Genomic DNA, 26574 nt, shown 5'->3' with positions numbered 1-26574 from the left:
AGTATTATCCCCCATAGTGTCCCCTGCACACACAGTATTAACCCCTATAGTGTCCCCTGCACACACAGTATTAACCCCTATAGTGTCCCCTACACACAGTATTAACCCCTATAGTGTCCAATGCACACAGTATTATTAACCCCTATAGTGTCCAATGCACACACAGTATTAGTAACCCCTATAGTGTCCCCTACACACAGTATTAACCCCTATAGTGACCAATGCACACACAGTATTATTAACCCCTATAGTGTCCAATGCACACACAGTATTATTAACCCCTATAGTGTCCAATGCACACACAGTATTATTAACCCCTATAGTGTCCAATGCACACACAGTATTATTAACCCCTATAGTGTCCAATGCACACACAGTATTATTAACCCCTATAGTGTCCAATGCACACACAGTATTATTAACCCCTATAGTGTCCAATGCACACACAGTATTATTAACCCCTATAGTGTCCAATGCACACACAGTATTAGTAACCCCTATAGTGTCCCCTACACACAGTATTAACCCCTATAGTGACCAATGCACACACAGTATTATTAACCCCTATAGTGTCCAATGCACACACAGTATTATTAACCCCTATAGTGTCCAATGCACACACAGTATTATTAACCCCTATAGTGTCCAATGCACACACAGTATTATTAACCCCTATAGTGTCCAATGCACACACAGTATTATTAACCCCTATAGTGTCCAATGCACACACAGTATTATTAACCCCTATAGTGTCCCCTGCACACACAGTATTATTAACCCCTATAGTGTCCCCTGCACACACAGTATTATTAACCCCTATAGTGTCCAATGCACACAGTATTATTAACCCCTATAGTGTCCAATGCACACACAGTATTAACCCCTATAGTGTCCAATGCACACACAGTATTAACCCCTATAGTGTCCAATGCACACACAGTATTAACCCCTATAGTGTCCAATGCACACACAGTATTATTAACCCCTATAGTGTCCAATGCACACAGTATTATTAACCCCTATAGTGTCCAATGCACACACAGTATTAACCCCTATAGTGACCAATGCACACACAGTATTATTAACCCCTATAGTTTCCAATGCACACACAGTATTAACCCCTATAATGTCCAATGCACACACAGTATTAACCCCTATAGTGTCCAATGCACACACAGTATTATTAACCCCTATAGTGTCCAATGCATATCTAATCTTACGGCATGTGGTACTGTGTGCAGATGCGCGTATCTAATCCTCCCCCGTGTGGTACTGTGCAGTGGCGTAACTAGGAATGGCGGGGCCCCGTGGCGAACTTTTGACATGGGGCCCCCCCTCCCCAAACCGATGCCGAAGACCTCGACTGACCCCCTCCTCCGCACTCTATTATGTCCCTTAGTAAGCCCTGCACACAGTATTATCCCCAATAGTGTCCCCTGCACACACAGTATTAACCCCTATAGTGTCCCCTGCACACACAGTATTAACCCCTATAGTGTCCCCTGCACACAGTATTATCCCCCATAGTGTCCCCTGCACACACAGTATTATTAACCCCTATAGTGTCCCCTGCACACACAGTATTATTAACCCCTATAGTGTCCAATGCACACACAGTATTATCCCCCATAGTGTCCCCTGCACACACAGTATTAACCCCTATAGTGTCCCCTACACACAGTATTAACCCCTATAGTGTCCAATGCACACAGTATTATTAACCCCTATAGTGTCCAATGCACACACAGTATTAACCCCTATAGTGTCCCCTACACACAGTATTAACCCCTATAGTGACCAATGCACACACAGTATTATTAACCCCTATAGTGTCCAATGCACACACAGTATTAACCCCTATAGTGTCCAATGCACACAGTATTATTAACCCCTATAGTTTCCAATGCACACACAGTATTAACCCCTATAGTGTCCCCTACACACAGTATTATCCCCTATAGTGTCCAATGTACACACAGTATTAACCCCTATAGTGTCCAATGCACACACAGTATTAGTAACCCCTATAGTGTCCAATGCACACACAGTATTAACCCCTATAGTGTCCAATGCACACACAGTATTAACCCCTATAGTGTCCAATGCACACACAGTATTATTAACCCCTATAGTGTCCAATGCACACACAGTATTAACCCCTATAGTGTCCAATGCACACACAGTATTAACCCCTATAGTGTCCAATGCACACACAGTATTAACCCCTATAGTGTCCAATGCACACACAGTATTAACCCCTATAGTGTCCAATGCACACACAGTATTAACCCCTATAGTGTCCAATGCACACACAGTATTAACCCCTATAGTGTCCAATGCACACACAGTATTAACCCCTATAGTGTCCAATGCACACACAGTATTATTAACCCCTATAGTGTCCAATGCACACAGTATTATTAACCCCTATAGTGTCCAATGCACACACAGTATTAACCCCTATAGTGACCAATGCACACACAGTATTATTAACCCCTATAGTTTCCAATGCACACACAGTATTAACCCCTATAGTGTCCCCTACACACAGTATTAACCCCTATAGTGACCAATGCACACACAGTATTATTAACCCCTATAGTGTCCAATGCACACACAGTATTATCCCCTATAGTGTCCAATGCACACAGTATTATTAACCCCTATAGTGTCCAATGCACACAGTATTATTAACCCCTATAGTTTCCAATGCACACACAGTATTAACCCCTATAGTGTCCCCTACACACAGTATTATCCCCTATAGTGTCCAATGTACACACAGTATTATTAACCCCTATAGTGTCCAATGCACACAGTATTATCCCCCATAGTGTCCCCTGCACACACAGTATTAACCCCTATAGTGTCCCCTGCACACACAGTATTAACCCCTATAGTGTCCCCTACACACAGTATTAACCCCTATAGTGTCCAATGTACACACAGTATTAGTAACCCCTATAGTGTCCAATGTACACACAGTATTATTAACCCCTATAGTGTCCCCTACACACAGTATTAACCCCTATAGTGTCCAATGTACACACAGTATTAGTAACCCCTATAGTGTCCAATGCACACAGTATTAGTAACCCCTATAGTGTCCAATGTACACACAGTATTATCCCCCATAGTGTCCCCTACACACAGTATTGTCCCCATATGTCCCACTGTGGACACCTATAAACATTTATTATACTCTGGGGTCTGAAAAGACCCCAGAGTATAATAATCGGAGACCCGGGGGATTAAAACCATTAAAAGAACAGAGACAGTTGTTTACCTGTTCCTGTCGGCCGCCGCTCTTGTCCAGCTTTAATGACGTCAGACGTCACATGACCCGGGAAGCTGGCCTGGGTCATGTGACGTCAGACACAAATGACGGAGGCCTGGCAGGATCACGGAGAGGTAAGTAACACTGTTTTTTATGTTACCTTACCCCTCCCGGTGCGCCGATCATTATACTCGGGGGTCTGCAAAGACCCCAGAGTATAATGATAGCCTCTGTGGGCCCCGCGGTGTCACTTGCCGATCCCGGCCCAGCCAGGATCGGCAAGTGAATGAGGCCCGTAACGGACTTTTAAAAAAAAAAAAAAAAAAACCGCAGTGGTAGCGGCTGTCACCGGGCCCCCTAATGGCCCGGGCCCTGTGGCAGCTGCTACTGCTGCTACCACGGTAGTTACGCCCCTGGTACTGTGTGCAGACAGGTGTATCTAATCCTCTGGCGTGAGGTGCTGTGTGCAGATGCGCATATCTAATCCTCCCCCGTGTGGAACTGTGTGTAGGCGCGTATCTAATCCTACGGCATGTGGTACTGTGTGCAGATGCACGTATCTAATCCTCCCCTGTGTGGTATTGTGTGATGAGGCGCGTATCTAATCCTACGGCATGTGGTACTGTGTGCAGATGCACGTATCTAATGCTCTGGCTTGTGGTACTGTGTGCAGACACATATCTAATCCTCCCCTGTGTGGTATTCTGTGAAGAGGCGTGTATTTAATCCTACGGCGTGTGGAACTGTGTGTAGACGGGCATATCTAATCCTACGGCATGTGATACTGTGTGCAGACCCGTGTATCTAATCCTCTGGTGTGTGATACTGTGTGCTGATCTGTGTATCTAATCCTCTGATGCGTGTATCTCAGTTTGGATATCAGTGTTGTATTGTGTATGTGGAGTGACCGTGTGTATTGCAGTTGGAATATGAGTGAAAGTCTTGCAGGTTTGTATTGGCTAAGGGGGGGGGGCACTGTGTTTGGAATGCTGTATCTCAGCAACGGTACGTCCGAGCGAGTTGGAGTCTCATCTTAAACCTTCCCGGATACCTGAAGTATCTCTGTACCAAATTTGGTGAAGATCGGTCCAGTCGTTTGGTTCGCATTAGAGAACAGACAGACAGACAGACAGAAATTCATTTTTATAATATAGAGAGATATCACCTACAGGACAGTATAGCTGTATATATATATATATCACCTACAGGACAGTATAGCTGTATATATATATATATATCACCTACAGGACAGTATAGCTGTATATATATATATATCACCTACAGGACAGTATAGCTGTATATATATATATATCACCTACAGGACAGTATAGCTGTATATATAGCTGTACCACTTACAGGGCAGTATACGAGTATATACCACTGCCCCCCTTATGTAACCTGCAGCGGTCTGTCCATCACTCGGGCTCTTCACCACAACACATGACACAATGAATCAGATTTGTAGAATATAAGGGCAGGATGAGGTTAAGGACACCCCCCTACTGCATGCTGACATAGACCTTCCCTAGTTCTGTAGCCCCCTCCTCTGCAGGCTGAGCCCCCTATAGTCTCCATGGTCCTAGTGCCCCTCAGGAGGTGTCAATAGCTCGCCATGTCCTCCTTGTGCCATCACAGCCCCCTCCTCAGGCCTGACCCCTCCCCTGGTCCTGCCCATACTGTGGATGCAGAAGAGAGCGGCCCCCACCCTCCATGCTGATACCCCTCCCTTGTAGATGCTGCTGTGAGTCTCCTCCCCTGGTCCTGCCATTCCTAGATGCAGAGAAGCCTCCACCTTCCTCCGGGATATCAGGTACGGATGATGTAGGTGGAGGTGCTGGATGATATGGATGATGTAGATGGAGGTGATAGACCTTATAGATGATGTAGATGGAGGTGATAGACCTTATAGATGATGTAGATGGAGGTGATAGACCTTATAGATGATGTAGGTGGGGGTGATAGACCTTATAGATGATGTAGATGGAGGTGATAGACCTTATAGATGATGTAGATGGAGGTGATAGACCTTATAGATGATGTAGGTGGGGGTGATAGACCTTATAGATGATGTAGGTGGGGGTGATAGACCTTATAGATGATGTAGGTGGGGGTGATAGACCTTATAGATGATGTAGGTGGGGGTGATAGACCTTATAGATGATGTAGGTGGGGGTGATAGACCTTATAGATGATGTAGGTGGGGGTGATAGACCTTATAGATGATGTAGGTGGGGGTGATAGACCTTATAGATGATGTAGATGGAGGTGATAGACCTTATAGATGATGTAGGTGGAGGTGATAGACCTTATAGATGATGTAGGTGGGGGTGATAGACCTTATAGATGATGTAGATGTAGGTGATAGAGCTTATCAATGATGTAGGTGGGGGTGATAGACCTTATAGATGATGTAGATGTAGGTGATAGAGCTTATAGATGATGTAGGTGGGGGTGATAGACCTTATAGATGATGTAGGTGGGGGTGATAGAGCTTATCGATGATGTAGGTGGGGGTGATAGACCTTATAGATGATGTAGATGTAGGTGGGGGTGATAGACCTTATAGATGATGTAGATGTAGGTGATAGAGCTTATAGATGATGTAGGTGGGGGTGATAGACCTTATAGATGATGTAGGTGGAGGTGATAGAGCTTATCGATGATGTAGATGTAGGTGATAGAGCTTATGGATGATGTAGAGGGGGGTGATAGAGCTTATCGATGATGTAGGTGGAGGTGATAGAGCTTATCGATGATGTAGATGTAGGTGATAGAGCTTATCGATGATGTAGATGGAGGTGATAGAGCTTATTGATATAGATAGAGGTGATAGACCTTATCGATGATGTAGGTGGGGGTGATAGACCTTATAGATGATGTAGGTGGGGGTGATAGACCTTATAGATGATGTAGGTGGGGGTGATAGACCTTATAGATGATGTAGGTGGGGGTGATAGACCTTATAGATGATGTAGGTGGGGGTGATAGACCTTATAGATGATGTAGGTGGGGGTGATAGACCTTATAGATGATGTAGGTGGGGGTGATAGACCTTATAGATGATGTAGGTGGGGGTGATAGACCTTATAGATGATGTAGGTGGGGGTGATAGACCTTATAGATGATGTAGGTGGGGGTGATAGACCTTATAGATGATGTAGGTGGGGGTGATAGAGCTTATAGATGATGTAGGTGGGGGTGATAGACCTTATAGATGATGTATGTGGGGGTGATAGAGCTTATCGATGATGTAGGTGGGGGTGATAGACCTTATAGATGATGTAGATGTAGGTGGGGGTGATAGACCTTATAGATGATGTAGATGTAGGTGATAGAGCTTATAGATGATGTAGGTGGGGGTGATAGACCTTATAGATGATGTAGGTGGGGGTGATAGAGCTTATCGATGATGTAGGTGGGGGTGATAGACCTTATAGATGATGTAGGTGGGGGTGATAGACCTTATAGATGATGTAGGTGGGGGTGATAGACCTTATAGATGATGTAGGTGGGGGTGATAGAGCTTATCGATGATGTAGGTGGGGGTGATAGACCTTATAGATGATGTAGGTGGGGGTGATAGACCTTATAGATGATGTAGGTGGGGGTGATAGACCTTATCGATGATGTAGATGGAGGTGATAGACCTTATAGATGATGTAGGTGGGGGTGATAGAGCTTATCGATGATGTAGGTGGGGGTGATAGACCTTATAGATGATGTAGGTGGGGGTGATAGAGCTTATCGATGATGTAGGTGGGGGTGATAGACCTTATAGATGATGTAGATGGAGGTGATAGAGATAATCGATGATGTAGGTGGGGGTGATAGACCTTATAGATGATGTAGATGTAGGTGATAGACCTTATCGATGATGTAGGTGGGGGTGATAGACCTTATAGATGATGTAGGTGGGGGTGATAGACCTTATCGATGATGGAGGTGGGGGTGATAGATCTTAGCGATATAGATGGAGATGATAGACCTTATAGATGATGTAGATGTAGGTGATAGACCTTATAGATGATATAGGTGGGGGTGATAGACCTTATAGATGATGTAGATGTAGGTGATAGACCTTATAGATGATGTAGATGTAGGTGATAGACCTTATAGATGATGTAGGTGGGGGTGATAGAGCTTATCGATGATGTAGGTGGGGGTGATAGACCTTATAGATGATGTAGGTGGGGGTGATAGACCTTATAGATGATGTAGGTGGAGGTGATAGACCTTATCGATGATGTATGTGGGGGTGATAGACCTTATCGATGATGTAGATGTAGGTGATAGACCTTATCGATGATGTAGGTGGGGGTGATAGACCTTATAGATGATGTAGGTGGGGGTGATAGACCTTATAGATGATGTAGGTGGGGGTGATAGACCTTATAGATGATGTAGGTGGGGGTGATAGACCTTATAGATGATGTAGGTGGGGGTGATAGACCTTATAGATGATGTAGGTGGGGGTGATAGACCTTATAGATGATGTAGGTGGGGGTGATAGACCTTATAGATGATGTAGGTGGGGGTCATAGACCTTATCGATGATGTAGGTGGGGGTCATAGACCTTATAGATGATGTAGGTGGGGGTGATAGACCTTATAGATGATGTAGGTGGGGGTGATAGACCTTATAGATGATGTAGGTGGGGGTCATAGACCTTATAGATGATGTAGGTGGGGGTCATAGACCTTATAGATGATGTAGGTGGGGGTCATAGAGCTTATCGATGATATAGGTGGGGGTGATAGAGCTTATCGATGATGTAGGTGGGGGTCATAGAGCTTATCGATGATATAGGTGGGGGTCATAGACCTTATAGATGATGTAGGTGGGGGTCATAGAGCTTATCGATGATGTAGGTGGGGGTCATAGAGCTTATCGATGATATAGGTGGGGGTGATAGACCTTATAGATGATGTAGGTGGGGGTGATAGAGCTTATCGATGATATAGGTGGGGGTGATAGAGCTTATCGATGATATAGATGTAGGTGATAGACCTTATAGATGATGTAGATGGAGGTGATAGACCTTATAGATGATGTAGGTGGGGGTCATAGAGCTTATCGATGATATAGGTGGGGGTGATAGACCTTATAGATGATGTAGATGTAAGTTCTGGATATTATGGATGAAGTTGGTGAAGGTGTTAAATATGGATGATGTGGAAATTGCTAGATGTTTAAGATATTATTATTAGATGTATTAGATTATTTTGATGTGGTTGAAGATGCTGGACATTATAAATTATGTAGGTGAACATACTGGGCATTATACTGGTACAGTGTGAAGGACAGGGTATAACAGGGATACAGTATGGGGTATAAGAGGATATTGGGGTACAGAGTGAAGGCACCCTACTAATAGCTGTGGCATTAATAACCACCTTCTATTTTCTGTCATCATAACACATGTTCACATTGTCCCTCAGTTCGATCCTTCTTTTTTACGTACCAGACTTCTATACAGTCCAGAGTGTTTAGGAAAGTGAAATCCAACATGGCGGCCCTAGTGTACCAGTGAGCTCGTGATCACATGGGTGACCGATCCCTCACAAATAGCGGCTGATACGGACTATACCATGTCATACCCTATAATACAAATCCTTCACATCCCACCAGCTGATAAGTAATGGCATCTGCTATGTGCAAGAGGTCTTGTAATCCTGGAGACGTGACAGATATGGAGTGTGAGCGTCCCCTGCAGAAATCCCCGCACTTACTTATATAGAGGATAGACCTCCATTCCAGGACTCCTCACTATATAGAGGATAGACCTCCATTCCAGGACTCCTCACTATAGAGGATAGACCTCCATTCCAGGACACATCACTATATAGAGGATAGACCTCCATTCCAGGACTCCTCACTATAGAGGATAGACCTCCATTCCAGGACTCCTCACTATAGAGGATAGACCTCCATTCCAGGACTCCTCACTATATAGAGGATAGACCTCCATCCCAGGACTCCTCACTATAGAGGATAGACCTCCATTCCAGGACTCCTCACTATAGAGGATAGACCTCCATTCCAGGACTCCTCACTATAGAGGATAGACCTCCATTCCAGGACACATCACTATATAGAGGATAGACCTCCATTCCAGGACTCCTCACTATAGAGGATAGACCTCCATTCCAGGACTCCTCACTATATAGAGGATAGACCTCCATTCCAGGACTCCTCACTATATAGAGGATAGACCTCCATTCCAGGACACATCACTATATAGAGGATAGACCTCCATTCCAGGACACATCACTATATAGAGGATAGGCCTCCATTCCAGGACACATCACTATATAGAGGATAGACCTCCATTCCAGGACTCCTCACTATAGAGGATAGACCTCCATTCCAGGACTCGTCACTATAGAGGATAGACCTCCATTCCAGGACTCCTCGCTATAGAGGATAGACCTCCATTCCAGGACTCCTCACTATAGAGGATAGACCTCCATTCCAGGACACATCACTATAGAAGATAGACCTCCATTCCAGGACTCCTCACTATAGAGGATAGACCTCCATTCCAGGACTCCTCACTATATAGAGGATAGACCTCCATTCCAGGACACATCACTATATAGAGGATAGACCTCCATTCCAGGACTCCTCACTATAGAGGATAGACCTCCATTCCAGGACTCCTCACTATAGAGGATAGACCTCCATTCCAGGACTCCTCACTATATAGAGGATAGACCTCCATTCCAGGACACATCACTATAGAGGATAGACCTCCATTCCAGGACTCCTCACTATAGAGGATAGACCTCCATTCCAGGACTCCTCACTATATAGAGGATAGACCTCCATTCCAGGACTCCTCACTATAGAGGATAGACCTCCATTCCAGGACTCCTCACTATAGAGGATAGACCTCCATTCCAGGACTCCTCACTATATAGAGGATAGACCTCCATTCCAGGACACATCACTATAGAGGATAGACCTCCATTCCAGGACTCCTCACTATATAGAGGATAGACCTCCATTCCAGGACACATCACTATATAGAGGATAGACCTCCATTCCAGGACACATCACTATATAGAGGATAGACCTCCATTCCAGGACACATCACTATATAGAGGATAGACCTCCATTCCAGGACACATCACTATATAGAGGATAGACCTCCATTCCAGGACTCCTCACTATATAGAGGATAGACCTCCATTCCAGGACTCCTCACTATATAGAGGATAGACCTCCATTCCAGGACTCCTCACTATATAGAGGATAGACCTCCATTCCAGGACTCCTCACTATATAGAGGATAGACCTCCATTCCAGGACTCCTCACTATATAGAGGATAGACCTCCATTCCAGGACTCCTCACTATAGAGGATAGACCTCCATTCCAGGACTCCTCACTATAGAGGATAGACCTCCATTCCAGGACTCCTCACTATAGAGGATAGACCTCCATTCCAGGACTCGTCACTATAGAGGATAGACCTCCATTCCAGGACTCCTCACTATAGAGGATAGACCTCCATTCCAGGACTCCTCACTATAGAGGATAGACCTCCATTCCAGGACAACTCACTATAGAGGATAGACCTCCATTCCAGGACTCCTCACTATATAGAGGATAGACCTCCATCCCAGGACACATCACTATAGAGGATAGACCTCCATTCCAGGACACATCACTATAGAGGATAGACCTCCATTCCAGGACTCCTCACTATAGAGGATAGACCTCCATTCCAGGACTCCTCACTATAGAGGATAGAACTCCATTCCAGGACTCCTCACTATAGAGGATAGACCTCCATTCCAGGACCCCTCACTATATAGAGGATAGACCTCCAATCCAGGACTCCTCACTATACAGGATAGATCTCCATTCCAGGACTCCTCACTATAGAGGATAGACCTCCATTCCAGGACTCCTCACTATAGAGGATAGACCTCCATTCCAGGACTCCTCACTATATAGAGGATAGACCTCCATTCCAGGACTCCTCACTATAGAGGATAGACCTCCATTCCAGGACTCCTCACTATAGAGGATAGACCTCCATTCCAGGACTCCTCACTATATAGAGGATAGACCTCCATTCCAGGACACATCACTATAGAGGATAGACCTCCATTCCAGGACTCCTCACTATATAGAGGATAGACCTCCATTCCAGGACACATCACTATATAGAGGATAGACCTCCATTCCAGGACACATCACTATATAGAGGATAGACCTCCATTCCAGGACACATCACTATATAGAGGATAGACCTCCATTCCAGGACTCCTCACTATAGAGGATAGACCTCCATCCCAGGACTCCTCACTATAGAGGATAGACCTCCATTCCAGGACTCCTCACTATAGAGGATAGACCTCCATTCCAGGACACATCACTATATAGAGGATAGACCTCCATTCCAGGACCCCTCACTATAGAGGATAGACCTCCATTCCAGGACCCCTCACTATAGAGGATAGACCTCCATTCCAGGACTCCTCACTATAGAGGATAGACCTCCATTCCAGGACTCCTCACTATAGAGGATAGACCTCCATTCCAGGACTCCTCACTATAGAGGATAGACCTCCATTCCAGGACTCCTCACTATAGAGGATAGACCTCCAATCCAGGACTCCTCACTATAGAGGATAGACCTCCATTCCAGGACTCCTCACTATAGAGGATAGACCTCCAATCCAGGACTCCTCACTATAGAGGATAGATCTCCATTCCAGGACTCCTCACTATAGAGGATAGACCTCCATTCCAGGACACATCACTATATAGAAGATAGACCTCCATTCCAGGACTCCTCACTATATAGAGGATAGACCTCCATTCCAGGACTCCTCACTATAGAGGATAGACCTCCATTCCAGGACTCCTCACTATATAGAGGATAGACCTCCATTCCAGGACTCCTCACTATATAGAGGATAGACCTCCATTCCAGGACACATCACTATATAGAGGATAGACCTCCATTCCAGGACACATCACTATAGAGGATAGACCTCCATTCCAGGACTCCTCACTATATAGAGGATAGACCTCCATTCCAGGACACATCACTATAGAGGATAGACCTCCATTCCAGGACTCCTCACTATATAGAGGATAGACCTCCATTCCAGGACTCCTCACTATAGAGGATAGACCTCCATTCCAGGACTCCTCACTATAGAGGATAGACCTCCATTCCAGGACTCCTCACTATATAGAGGATAGACCTCCATTCCAGGACTCCTCACTATATAGAGGATAGACCTCCATTCCAGGACTCCTCACTGTAGAGGGTAGACCTCCATTCCAGGACTCCTCAGTATAGAGGATAGACCTCCATTCCAGGACTCCTCACTATAGAGGATAGACCTCCATTCCAGGACACATCACTAGATAGAGGATAGACCTCCATTCCAGGACTCCTCAGTATAGAGGATAGACCTCCATTCCAGGACTCCTCACTATAGAGGATAGACCTCCATTCCAGGACTCCTCACTATATAGAGGATAGACCTCCATTCCAGGACTCCTCACTATAGAGGATAGACCTCCATTCCAGGACTCCTCACTATAGAGGATAGACCTCCATTCCAGGACACATCACTAGATAGAGGATAGACCTCCATTCCAGGACACATCACTATATAGAGGATAGACCTCCATTCCAGGACTCCTCACTGTAGAGGGTAGACCTCCATTCCAGGACTCCTCACTATAGAGGATAGACCTCCATTCCAGGACTCCTCACTATAGAGGATAGACCTCCATTCCAGGACACATCACTATATAGAGGATAGACCTCCATTCCAGGACCCCTCACTATAGAGGATAGACCTCCATTCCAGGACTCCTCACTATAGAGGATAGACCTCCATTCCAGGACAACTCACTATAGAGGATAGACCTCCATTCCAGGACTCCTCACTATATAGAGGATAGACCTCCATCCCAGGACACATCACTATAGAGGATAGACCTCCATTCCAGGACTCCTCACTATATAGAGGATAGACCTCCATTCCAGGACACATCACTATAGAGGATAGACCTCCATTCCAGGACACATCACTATAGAGGATAGACCTCCATTCCAGGACTCCTCACTATAGAGGATAGACCTCCATTCCAGGACTCCTCACTATAGAGGATAGACCTCCATTCCAGGACTCCTCACTATAGAGGATAGACCTCCATTCCAGGACTCCTCACTATAGAGGATAGACCTCCAATCCAGGACTCCTCACTATAGAGGATAGACCTCCATTCCAGGACTCCTCACTATAGAGGATAGACCTCCAATCCAGGACTCCTCACTATAGAGGATAGATCTCCATTCCAGGACTCCTCACTATAGAGGATAGACCTCCATTCCAGGACACATCACTATATAGAAGATAGACCTCCATTCCAGGACTCCTCACTATATAGAGGATAGACCTCCATTCCAGGACTCCTCACTATAGAGGATAGACCTCCATTCCAGGACTCCTCACTATATAGAGGATAGACCTCCATTCCAGGACTCCTCACTATATAGAGGATAGACCTCCATTCCAGGACACATCACTATATAGAGGATAGACCTCCATTCCAGGACACATCACTATAGAGGATAGACCTCCATTCCAGGACTCCTCACTATATAGAGGATAGACCTCCATTCCAGGACACATCACTATAGAGGATAGACCTCCATTCCAGGACTCCTCACTATATAGAGGATAGACCTCCATTCCAGGACTCCTCACTATAGAGGATAGACCTCCATTCCAGGACTCCTCACTATAGAGGATAGACCTCCATTCCAGGACTCCTCACTATATAGAGGATAGACCTCCATTCCAGGACTCCTCACTATATAGAGGATAGACCTCCATTCCAGGACTCCTCACTGTAGAGGGTAGACCTCCATTCCAGGACTCCTCAGTATAGAGGATAGACCTCCATTCCAGGACTCCTCACTATAGAGGATAGACCTCCATTCCAGGACACATCACTAGATAGAGGATAGACCTCCATTCCAGGACTCCTCAGTATAGAGGATAGACCTCCATTCCAGGACTCCTCACTATAGAGGATAGACCTCCATTCCAGGACTCCTCACTATATAGAGGATAGACCTCCATTCCAGGACTCCTCACTATAGAGGATAGACCTCCATTCCAGGACTCCTCACTATAGAGGATAGACCTCCATTCCAGGACACATCACTAGATAGAGGATAGACCTCCATTCCAGGACACATCACTATATAGAGGATAGACCTCCATTCCAGGACTCCTCACTGTAGAGGGTAGACCTCCATTCCAGGACTCCTCAGTATAGAGGATAGACCTCCATTCCAGGACTCCTCACTATAGAGGATATACCTCCATTCCAGGACACATCACTATATAGAGGATAGACCTCCATTGCCATACTGCTGTAGATCGTTGATGTTAGGTCAGTGATCACCTGTAGTTGGATGTCTGACTTGCAGCCCAATTTGGTTTTAACCCCTTCTGCTGTTTTGTCTCCTGCCCTGGGCTAGGGATTTGACAATATCACTTGTAGTACAGACTTGATTATTGCGCCCCATTACTCTGGTCCCCCCATACAGTGGTTGTGTCCTCCTCGTTCCTCTTTACTGTCACTCCAGTCCACCTTTATTTTGACAACCACCAGGATGCACAACATTGACCAGTGACGACATCTCAGCCTAGACACCTAGTCACTGGCACTGGGGAGGACGATGGAGAACCCGAAGAGCAAACATCTACCTGTTTAATAATACTGACAACCCATTCATTGGGTGATCTGCTGATATCAGTCAGAAAATCATAATATGAACTGTTAATCCTGGATGAATTTCCAATAGTCAGGAGAACAGGAGCTTAAAGACCTCAACCCCCCCAAGATAGGGTAGACGTGACTGTACGCACCGCTCCCTTCTAGTAGTCCTGGAATAGATGTGACTGTACACACCGCTCCCTTCTGGCAGTCCCAGGATATGGGATAGATTTGACTGTACACACCGCTCCCTTCTAGTAGTCCTAGGACAGATGTGACTGTACGCACTGCTCCCTTCTAGTAGTCCTAGGACAGATGTGACTGTACGCACCGCTCCCTTCTAGTAGTCCTGGGACAGATGTGACTGTACACACCGCTCCCTTCTAGTAGTCCCGGGATAGATGTGACTGTACGCACCGCTCCCTTCTGGCAGTCCTGGGACAGATGTGACTGTACGCACCGCTCCCTTCTGGCAGTCCTGGGATAGATGTGACTGTACGCACCGCTCCCTTCTAGTAGTCCTGGGATAGATGTGACTGTACGCACCGCTCCCTTCTAGTAGTCCTGGGACAGATGTGACTGTACGCACCGCTCCCTTCTACTAGTCCTGGGACAGATGTGACTGTACACACCGCTCCCTTCTGGCAGTCCAGGGACAGATGTGACTGTACACACCGCTCCCTTCTAGTAGTCCTGGGATAGATGTGACTGTACACACCGCTCCCTTCTACTAGTCCTGGGACAGATGTGACTGTACACACCGCTCCCTTCTGGCAGTCCAGGGACAGATGTGACTGTACACGCCGCTCCCTTCTAGTAGTCCTGGGATAGATGTGACTGTACACACCGCTCCCTTCTAGTAGTCCTGGGACAGATGTGACTGTACGCACCGCTCCCTTCTGGCAGTCCTGGGACAGATGTGACTGTACGCACCGCTCCCTTCTGGCAGTCCTGGGATAGATGTGACTGTACGCACCGCTCCCTTCTGGCAGTCCTGGGATAGATGTGACTGTACGCACCGCTCCCTTCTAGTAGTCCTGGGACAGATGTGACTGTACACACCGCTCCCTTCTGGCAGTCCTGGGATAGATGTGACTGTACGCACCGCTCCCTTCTAGTAGTCCTGGGATAGATGTGACTGTACGCACCGCTCCCTTCTAGTAGTCCTGGGACAGATGTGACTGTACGCACCGCTCCCTTCTAGTAGTCCTGGGACAGATGTGACTGTACACACCGCTCCATTCTAGTAGTTCTGGGACAGATGTGACTGTACGCACCGCTCCCTTCTAGTAGTCCTGGGACAGATGTGACTGTACGCACCGCTCCCTTCTGGCAGTCCTGGGACAGATGTGACTGTACGCACCGCTCCCTTCTGGCAGTCCTGGGACAGATGTGACTGTACACACCGCTCCCTTCTAGTAGTCCTGGGACAGATGTAACTGTACGCACCGCTCCCTTCTAGTAGTCCTGGGACAGATGTGACTGTACGCACCGCTCCCTTCTAGTAGTCCTGGGACAGATGTGACTGTACGCACCACTACCTTCTGGCAGTCCTGGGACAGATGTAACTGTACGCACTGCTCCCTTCTAGTAGTCCTGGGACAGATGTAACTGTACGCTCCGCTCCCTTCTGGCAGTCCTGGGACGGAAGTGACTGTACACACCGCTCCCTTCTAGTAGTCCTGGGACAGATGTGACTGTAGGCTTCGCTCCCTTCTAGTAGTCCTGGGACAGATGTGACTGTACGCACCGCTCCCTTCTGGTAGTCCTGGGACAGAAGTGACTGTACGCTCCGCTCTCTTCTGGCAGTCCTGGGACAGATGTGACTGTACACACCGCTCCCTTCTGGCAGTCCCGGGATAGATGTGACTGTACACACCGCTCCCTTCTAGTAGTCCTGGGACAGATGTGACTGTACGCACCGCTCCCTTCTGGTAGTCCTGGCACAGAAGTGACTGTACGCTCCGCTCCCTTCTAGTAGTCCTGGGACAGATGTGACTGTACGCACCGCTCCCTTCTAGTAGTCCTGGGACAGATGTGACTGTACGCACCGCTCCCTTCTGGCAGTCCTGGGACAGATGTGACTGTACGCACCGCTCCCTTCTGGCAGTCCCGGGATAGATGTGACTGTACACACTGCTCCCTTCTAGTAGTCCTGGGACAGATGTAACTGTACGCACTGCTCCCTTCTAGAAGTCCTGGAACAGATGTGACTGTACGCTCTGCTCCCTTCTGGCAGTCCCAGGAAACATGTGACTGTACGCACCGCTCCCTTCTGGCAGTCCTGGGACAGATGTGACTGTACGCTCTGCTCCCTTCTGGCAGTCCCAGGAAACATGTGACTGTACGCACCGCTCCCTTCTGGCAGTCCTGGGATAGATGTGACTGTACGCTCCGATCCCTTCTGGCAGTCCTGGGACAGATGTGACTGTACACACCGCTCCCTTCTAGTAGTCCTGGGATAGATGTGACTGTACGCACCGCTCCCTTCTAGTAGTCCTGGGATAGCTGTCACTGTACGCACCGATCCCTTCCGGCAGTCCCAGGATACATGTGACTGTACGCACCGCTCCCTTCTGGCAGTCCTGGGATAGCTGTGACTGTACATACCGCTCCCTTCCGGCAGTCCCAGGATACATGTGACTGTACACACCGTTCCCTTCTGGCAGTCCTGGGATAGACGTGACTGTACGCACCGCTCCCTTCTAGTAGTCCTGGGATAGCTGTCACTGTACGCACCGATCCCTTCCGGCAGTCCCAGGATACATGTGACTGTACGCACCGCTCCCTTCTGGCAGTCCTGGGATAGCTGTGACTGTACATACCGCTCCCTTCCGGCAGTCCCAGGATACATGTGACTGTACACACCGTTCCCTTCTGGCAGTCCTGGGATAGACGTGACTGTACGCACCGCTCCCTTCTGGCAGTCCTGGGATAGCTGTGACTGTACATACCGCTCCCTTCCGGCAGTCCCAGGATACATGTGACTGTACACACCGTTCCCTTCTGGCAGTCCTGGGATAGATGTGACTGTACGCACCGCTCCCTTCTGGCAGTCCTGGAACAGATGTGACTGTACGCACCGCTCCCTTCTGGCAGTCCTGGGATAGACGTGACTGTACGAACCGCTCCCTTCTGGCAGTCCCAGGATATGGGATAGATGTGACTGTACGTACCGCTCCCTTCTAGTAGTCCCGGTATAGATGTGACTGTACGCTCCGCTCCCTTCTGGCAGTCCTGGGACAGATGAGACTGTACGCACCGCTCCCTTCCGGCAGTCCCAGGATACATGTGACTGTACACACCGTTCCCTTCTGGCAGTCCTGGGATAGATGTGACTGTACGCACTGCTCCCTTCTAGTAGTCCCGGGATAGATGTGACTGTACGCTCCGCTCCCTTCTGGCAGTCCTGGGATAGATGTGACTGTACGCTCCGCTCCCTTCTAGTAGTCCCAGGATAGACGTGACTGTACGCACCGCTCCCTTCTGGCAGTCCCAGGATATGGGATAGATGTGACTGTACGCTCCACTCCCTTCTGGCAGTCCTGGAACAGATGTGACTGTACACACCGCTCCCTTCTGGCAGTCCTGGGATAGATGTGACTGTACGCACCGCTCCCTTCTGGCAGTCCTGGGATAGATGTGACTGTACACACCGCTCCCTTCTGGCAGTCCTGGGATAGATGTGACTGTACGCACCACTCCCTTCTGGCAGTCCTGGGATAGATGTGACTGTACGCACCGATCCCTTCTGGCAGTCCTGGGATAGATGTGACTGTACGCACCGCTCCCTTCTAGTAGTCCCAGGATACATGTGACTGTACACACCGCTCCCTTCTAGTAGTCCCAGGATAGACGTGACTGTACGCACCGCTCCCTTCTGGCAGTCCCAGGATATGGGATAGATGTGACTGTACGCTCCGCTCCCTTCTGGCAGTTCTGGGACAGATGTGACTGTACGCACCGCTCCCTTCTGGCAGTCCCGGGATAGATGTGACTGTACACACTGCTCCCTTCTAGTAGTCCCGGGATAGATGTGACTGTACGCACCGCTCCCTTCTAGAAGTCCTGGGACAGATGTGACTGTACACACCGATCCCTTCCGGCAGTCCCAGGATACATGTGACTGTACACACCGCTCCCTTCTGGCAGTCCCAGGATAGATGTGACTGTACGCACCGCTCCCTTCTGGCAGTCCCAGGATATGGGATAGATGTGACTGTACGCTCCGCTCCCTTCTGGCAGTTCTGGGACAGATGTGACCGTACGCTTCGCTCCCTTCTAGTAGTCCCAGGATAGACGTGACTGTACGCACCGCTCCCTTCTGGCAGTCCCAGGATATGGGATAGATGTGACTGTACGCACCGCTCCCTTCTGGCAGTCCTGGAACAGATGTGACTGTACACACCGCTCCCTTCTAGTAGTCCTGGGATAGATGTGACTGTACGCACCGCTCCCTTCTGGCAGTCCTGGGATAGATGTGACTGTACGCACCACTCCCTTCTGGCAGTCCTGGGATAGATGTGACTGTACGCACCGATCCCTTCTGGCAGTCCTGGGATAGATGTGACTGTACGCACCGCTCCCTTCTAGTAGTCCCAGGATACATGTGACTGTACACACCGCTCCCTTCTAGTAGTCCCAGGATAGACGTGACTGTACGCACCGCTCCCTTCTGGCAGTCCCAGGATATGGGATAGATGTGACTGTACGCTCCGCTCCCTTCTGGCAGTTCTGGGACAGATGTGACTGTACACACCGATCCCTTCTGGCAGTCCCAGGATACATGTGACTGTACACACTGCTCCCTTCTAGAAGTCCTGGGACAGATGTGACTGTACACACCGATCCCTTCCGGCAGTCCCAGGATACATGTGACTGTACACACCGCTCCCTTCTGGCAGTCCCGGGATAGATGTGACTGTACACACCGCTCCCTTCTAGTAGTCCTGGGACAGATGTAACTGTACGCACTGCTCCCTTCTAGTAGTCCTGTACGCTCCGCTCCCTTCTAGTAGTCCTGGGACAGATGTGACTGTACACACCACTCCCTTCTAGTAGTCCTGGGATAGATGTGACTGTACGCACCGCTCCCTTCTGGCAGTCCCAGGATATGGGATAGATGTGACTGTACGCTCAGCTCCCTTCTGGCAGTCCTGGGATAGATGTGACTGTACACACCGCTCCCTTCTAGTAGTCCCAGGATAGACGTGACTGTACGCTTCGCTCCCTTCTGGCAGTCCTGGGATAGATGTGACTGTACGCTCCGCTCCCTTCTAGTAGTCCTGGGATAGATGTGACTGTACACACCGCTCCCTTCTGGCAGTCCCAGGATATGGGATAGATGTGACTGTACGCTCCGCTCCCTTCTGGCAGTCCTGGGATAGATGTGACTGTACGCTTCGCTCCCTTCTAGTAGTCCCAGGATAGACGTGACTGTACGCACCGCTCCCTTCTGGCAGTCCTGGAACATATGTGACTGTACGCTCCACTCCCTTCTGGCAGTCCTGGGACAGATGTGACTGTACGCACCGCTCCCTTCTGGCAGTCCTGGGATAGATGTCACAGGGTACACGCCGTGCGCAGTCACAGGGTACACGCCATGCGCGGTCACAGGGTATATACTATGCGCAGTCACAGGGTACACGCCGTGCGCAGTCACAGGGTACATACTATGCGCAGTCACAGGGTACACGCCATGCGCAGTCACAGGGTATATACTATGCGCAGTCACAGGGTACATACTATGCGCCATCGCAGGGTACACGCCATGCGCAGTCACAGGGTATATACTATGCGCAGTCACAGGGTACATACTATGCGCCGTCGCAGGGTACACGCCATGCGCAGTCACAGGGTATATACTATGCGCAGTCACAGGGTACATACTATGCGCCGTCGCAGGGTACACGCCATGCGCAGTCACAGGGTATATACTATGCGCAGTCACAGGGTATATACTATGCACAGTCACAGGGTACACGCCATGCGCAGTCACAGGGTATATACTATGCGCAGTCACAGGGTACATACTATGCGCAGTCACAGGGTACACGCCATGCGCAGTCACAGGGTATATACTATACGCAGTCACAGGGTACATACTATGCGCCGTCGCAGGGTACACACACCACCATTCAGCAGATTACAATGATCCAGAAAACATATCCATGGCCACTTGGCTTCTTTCCTAGAGACTGTGACTACTGATGAGGAATCCACTATTTTCAGTATTTCCAGTCAGCAGACCTTTCTGTCAGTTGTTGTCCCCCCGCCCAGTCTGGTGTCTTTGCTGGCATTGGAGCAGTGGTGGTGCCACAGTCACCCCATCACATCTTCTTCCACGACACCGTCCACCTTCTTCTTCCTGTACAGTGGTGTAGTGCGCCCCCGCCTCTGTGCTGGTAGTCATCTGTATGATATGTCACACCACTGCGCCAGGGCTGGCTGAGATGTGCGCCCCGCGCGGTCTTTGCACCAGTTGGGTGACTCCTTATATACCATTAGCTCCTCCCACATGTACAGCTGGTTTTTCCTCTGTCCTCCCACAATTGCAGGCACTGCAGCGCTCTATTATCTGGCAAGATCCATATACGAATAGAATGACAGGACCACAGTGACAGAGAAGGATACAAAGAAGCGTATCACTACCGCAGGAGAACCTAGAAGGACACGACGGACGGTTACCAGACGTCTCATTATATGGGATGGGGGGGGGGGGGGCATTCGTTGTCGGTTTTGTATGACAGTACACACCAGGCTAGTAGAGAACACCTCCACCTCATACTCTAGTATTCCCGTCCAGGTAACATGGCTGACACTTGCCCCGTTTGTTCTACGTGTCGTGGATGTTGTGGATTGTAGTCCTTGTGTCTGGAGACCTTGTGAGCATGTAATCCTCTTCTCGCCTTGTTGGTGTCGCCCACTTGTGTACAATATTTGTTGCTTGGACCTTATATAGCGTCTCATCTTGGACCTGCCTGGTTCTTATTTCCTACAGGAAACCATTAAGACCATGAGTGGTCGGCGACTAGAGGAACCGGACTACAGTTAGATGGCCGGCCGATGACTACGACTGCAGTTGCGGCCAGATCAATCCTCCTGACTAATTCAGTGCTGGGAACCATCTGAAGGCCACCCATTCGTACTCACTTACTAAACCCTGAGAGAAGCTTCCACCATGTTGACCTCCAGAAAAGCCCTTCTGAGCAATCTAAACTATGTCCATCTACAACACGTGTCCCTCGGGGTTCACCTATCAATGCACTCTGAGATGATTGAGGATCCCAATAACCAAAGCATGAGGGTGAAAGACGGGTGCCACCACACATGGAAAGACACCACAATGGTGGACCCCAACTCCAATGACCCATCAATGCCATGTCAGTGCTGCGACCAACATCTCGGGGGGCAGGAAGCCTCCTTACAGTACAGCTCTCTAGAAGACCTGGACACTATCATCCGCAATGAGTGCCTGTCTCCCGATGATCTCCCACTGAGTCCATTGTCTCTGTCTTCTCCTTCAACCGATAGCAGCAGCTCATCAGACTTCACTCTGGACGACTCCCCGGCCTCCATGTATTACAAGGAATACTCTCATGATGGCCTGGATACCCCGGACCAACAGCCAGATATCATTCCACTGGATGCAGCCACAGAAAGTCCCTTCTCCCCTGGACCATTATATCATTCCCTACAAGAGACTGACACAGTCCTCAAGGACAACTCAACAAAGAACATCAGCCCAGAGATAACCAACAACAATATGGAGGAAGAGGACACGCCGTTCATAGACTGGAGCTCCGACTCCATGCTGGATAGTAACAGTAATACCCTTATAGAAAGATTGGAGTCCTCCTCCATGGATAGCGACACCACCATAGAGCCTGAAGTCCAGACAAACAAAACAGGACAACTGGACAGCACACGTGTAGAGGAACCAGACCTTCTGCCAGGATTACCCTTCCGTGAAAATACGTCTACACCAAAAAAGACAATCACGTCATTCCACGAGCTTGCCCTAAGGAGGAGAAGGAGCGGGGGACAGCTGCCCTCACAGCCAAAAAGAGACCGAAGTGATTGGCTTATCGTCTTCTCCCCGGACACTGAGCAGCCGCCGATAAATGAGCTAACTGCCTCTGTATTTTACCATGGAGTTTTGGAGCCACAAACCCACCCGTTACCAGGAGGGAAGGAGGTCACCACCTTCCGTGAGCTGAGATATCGCAACACACTGAACAAACAGCAGAAGGTCCATGAAGAGAGGCTCTGCATGACCACAACAGAGGCCACCTCTGACCCTTCATGTACTGGGCAGGACCAGCATACAGTCTGGGAACCAGATAACCTTCAACGACCCCTCACACCAAAAACTGATCTGGTAGAGGAAACCATCGGGGAGCAAAATACCCAGAGACAAGCGCTAAAGCGTAGAAGTGGCCCCGCAACAGCTGACATCGACGTCCCCTCAGGAGGGCAGCACACACAGTTCAGCACAACTAAAAGGGATAAAAGTGCCAGGCACGAAGAAAATCCAGAAAAGATGGTTCCTCCAAGCACCACATGGACCTGGACACGAGGAGCGGCGGACGGAGGTGACCAGAGAGGCCAGGAAGGTAAGAACGAGCACACCAGCCCCAGCTCACCAGTGTAGGCCATGTTACAGAGATTGCTGGGAATCCTGCAAATACCCCAACACTGAGCCCATAAGGCCAGACCTCACAGTTACAGGGGAACTCCACCTGTAGGCAACACAGCACAAAGGACATCCCATTAGTCAGCAGTGCATTGTGGAAGTACAGATGACAGCCAGTGTCAGAGGGTGTGGGTGGTGATACCCTTGGGTTAGCTACAGGGGTCGGCCCAGTAGATCTGATGTCCATGTTCATTGTGTTGACTCTAACTGCCCTCCCATCTCCTCTTCTCCCGCTTGCTCCCTCTGGCCCCCTTCCTTACTCCATGCTGGCGCCATGTCTTTGTGTCATTGTTGGGCTTGTGCTGCAGCCGCTGGGACCCTCGCTAATGTCCTCCTCAAAGTCTCTAACCTGCGGACCCTCTACCCACGCTCTCTGATGTCCCCACGCAGCCCCTGCCCCCTTGGCCTTGCTCAGCTGCCCTGGTACCCCGGCTTTCCACCCCGTCTGTCCCCGGTGGGGGCCTCCTCCCCACCTCACCGGGCATTGCTCCCTCTGCTGGACACTCCAGATGTAGCCGTCCTGCTATCACCAATGTTTCCAAGGAAAAGAACTTTCTTCAAAGTGATGAGAGGCCATGAAGATGAGTGCCCGAAGCCGAGCGACCCCCCGGACACAGGTTACCCACCTTCTCTAACTTCTATAACAGACCCTACAGAATAACGGGTGCCGGTGGGGTGACCACCCAAGACAGCACGAGGTACCCCAACAACACAGCTGTCACCGGGTCAAAGAAAGGAGACACCTCAAAGACCACCCCTCAAATCTGTCCAATCTCAAAGCCCTCATATCTGAGCACTCACACCCCTCTTCCTGTATCTCAGCTCCCTGTATGTTTGCTCCTCCTCCTGTATTTAAGCTCGTGTATCTCGGCTCTCTGCTGTATCTCAGCTTCTCCTTCTGTATCTCGGCTCTCTGCTGTATCTCAGCTCTCTCCTGTATCTCAGCTTCTCCTGCTGTATCTCAGCTCCACCTGTATCTCAGCTCCTCCTCCTGTATTTAAGTTTGTGTATCTCGGCTCTCTGCTGTATCTCAGCTTCTCCTTCTGTATCTCAGCTCTCTGCTGTATCTCAGTTTCTCCTGCTGTATCTCAGCTTCTCCTGCTGTATCTCAGCTCCACCTGTATCTCAGCTCCTCCTCCTGTATTTAAGTTTGTGTATCTCAGCTCTCTCCTGTATCTCAGTTTCTCCTGCTGTATCTCAGCTTCTGTATCTCGGCACTCTCCTGTATCTCAGCTTCTCCTGTATCTCAATTTCTCCTGCTGTATCTCCGCTCTCTGCTGTATCTCAGCTTCTCCTGTATCCCAGCTCTCTCCTGTATCTCAGATTTTCCTTCTGTATCTCAGCTCCTGCTGTATCTCAGCTCTCCTTCTTTATCTCAGCTTCTTCTGCTGTATCTAAGCTCCCACTGTATCTTGGTTCTCTCCCGTATCTCAGCTTCTCCTGCTGTATCTCAGCTCTCTCCTATATTTCAGCTCCTGCTGTATCTCAGCTTCTCCTCCTGTATCTCAGCTCTCTGCTGTATCTAAGCTCTCTGCTGTATCTCAACTCTCTCCTGTATTTCAGCTCCTGCTGTATCTCAGCCCTCTCCTGTATTTCAGCTCCTGCTGTATCTCAGCTCTCCTGTATCTAAGCTCTCTCCTATATCTAATCTCTCTCCTATATCTCAACTCTCTCCTGTATCTCAGCTTCTCCTGCTGTATCTCAGCTCTCTCCAATATTTAAGCTCCTGCTGTATCTCAGCTCTTTCCTATATTTCAGCTCTCTGCTGTATCTCAGCTCTCTGCTGTATCTATCTCAGCTCTCCTGTATCTCGGCTCTCTGCTGTATCTCAGCTCTCTGCTGTATCTCAACTCTCTCCTGTATCTATCTCAGCTCTGTTGTATCTCGGCTCTCTGCTGTATCTCAGCTCCTCCTTCTGTATCTCAGCTCTCTCCTGTATCTATCTCAGTTCTCCTGTATCTCGGCTCACTGCTGTATCTCAGCTCTCTGCTGTATCTAAGCTCTCTACTGTATCTCAGCTTCTCCTTCTGTATCTCAGCTTCTCCTGTATCTCAGCTCTCTGCTGTATCTCAGCTTCTCCTTCTGTATCTCAGCTCTCTGCTGTATCTCAGCTTCTCCTTCTGTATCTCAGCTCTCTGCTGTATCTCAGTTTCTCCTTCTGTATCTCAGTTCTCTGCTGTATGTAAGCTTCTCCTTCTGTATCTCAGCTCTCCTGTATCTCAGCTCTCTCCTGTATCTCAGCTCTCTCCTGTATCTCAGCTTCTCCTGCTGTATCTCAACTCTCTGCTGTATCTCAGCTTCTCCTGCTGTATCTCAGCTCTCTGCTGTATCTCAGCTCTCTCCTATATTTCAGCTCCTGCTTTATCTCAGCTCTCCTGTATCTCAGCTCTCTCCTGTATCTCAGCTCTCTGCTGTATCTCAGCTTTTCCTTCTGGATCTCAGCTCTCTGCTGTATCTCAGCTTCTCCTTCTGTATTTCAGCTCCTGCTGTATCTCAGCTCTCCTGTATCTCAGCTCTCTGCTGTATCTCAGCTTCTCCTTCTGTATCTCAGCTCTCCTGTATCTCGGCTCTCTCCTGTATCTCAGCTTCTCCTGCTGTATCTCAGCTCTCTGCTGTATCTCAACTCTCTGCTGTATCTCAGCTCTCTCCTATATCTCAGCTTCTCCTGCTGTATCTCAACTCTCTGCTGTATCTCAGCTCTCTCCTATATTTCAGCTCCTGCTGTATCTCAACTCTCTCCTGTATTTCAGCTCCTGCTGTATCTCAGCTCTCTCTGCTGTATCTCAGCTCTCTCCTATATTTCAGCTCCTGCTGTATCTCAGCTCTCTGCTGTATC

General features: G+C 48.8%; 1 protein-coding gene across 1 annotated transcript in view; it reads left to right on the top strand.

Annotated features, from left to right (window-relative positions):
* The first annotated feature begins 4976 nt into the window (after positions 1-4976).
* Positions 4977-26574, top strand: part of RUSC1 (RUN and SH3 domain containing 1) — a 54372-nt gene continuing 32774 nt past the window's right edge. The window contains exons 1-2 of the mRNA XM_075261470.1: positions 4977-5087; positions 22044-23658. Of these exons, the coding sequence (XP_075117571.1) occupies positions 22224-23658 (1435 nt within the window). The 5' untranslated portion in view covers positions 4977-5087; positions 22044-22223. The remainder of the gene's footprint in view (positions 5088-22043; positions 23659-26574) is intronic.

Source organism: Leptodactylus fuscus, unplaced genomic scaffold (genome assembly GCF_031893055.1).
Source record: "Leptodactylus fuscus isolate aLepFus1 unplaced genomic scaffold, aLepFus1.hap2 HAP2_SCAFFOLD_141, whole genome shotgun sequence".
Taxonomy (NCBI): Eukaryota; Metazoa; Chordata; class Amphibia; order Anura; family Leptodactylidae; genus Leptodactylus; species Leptodactylus fuscus.
This window is presented reverse-complemented; position numbering and strand designations above follow the sequence as displayed.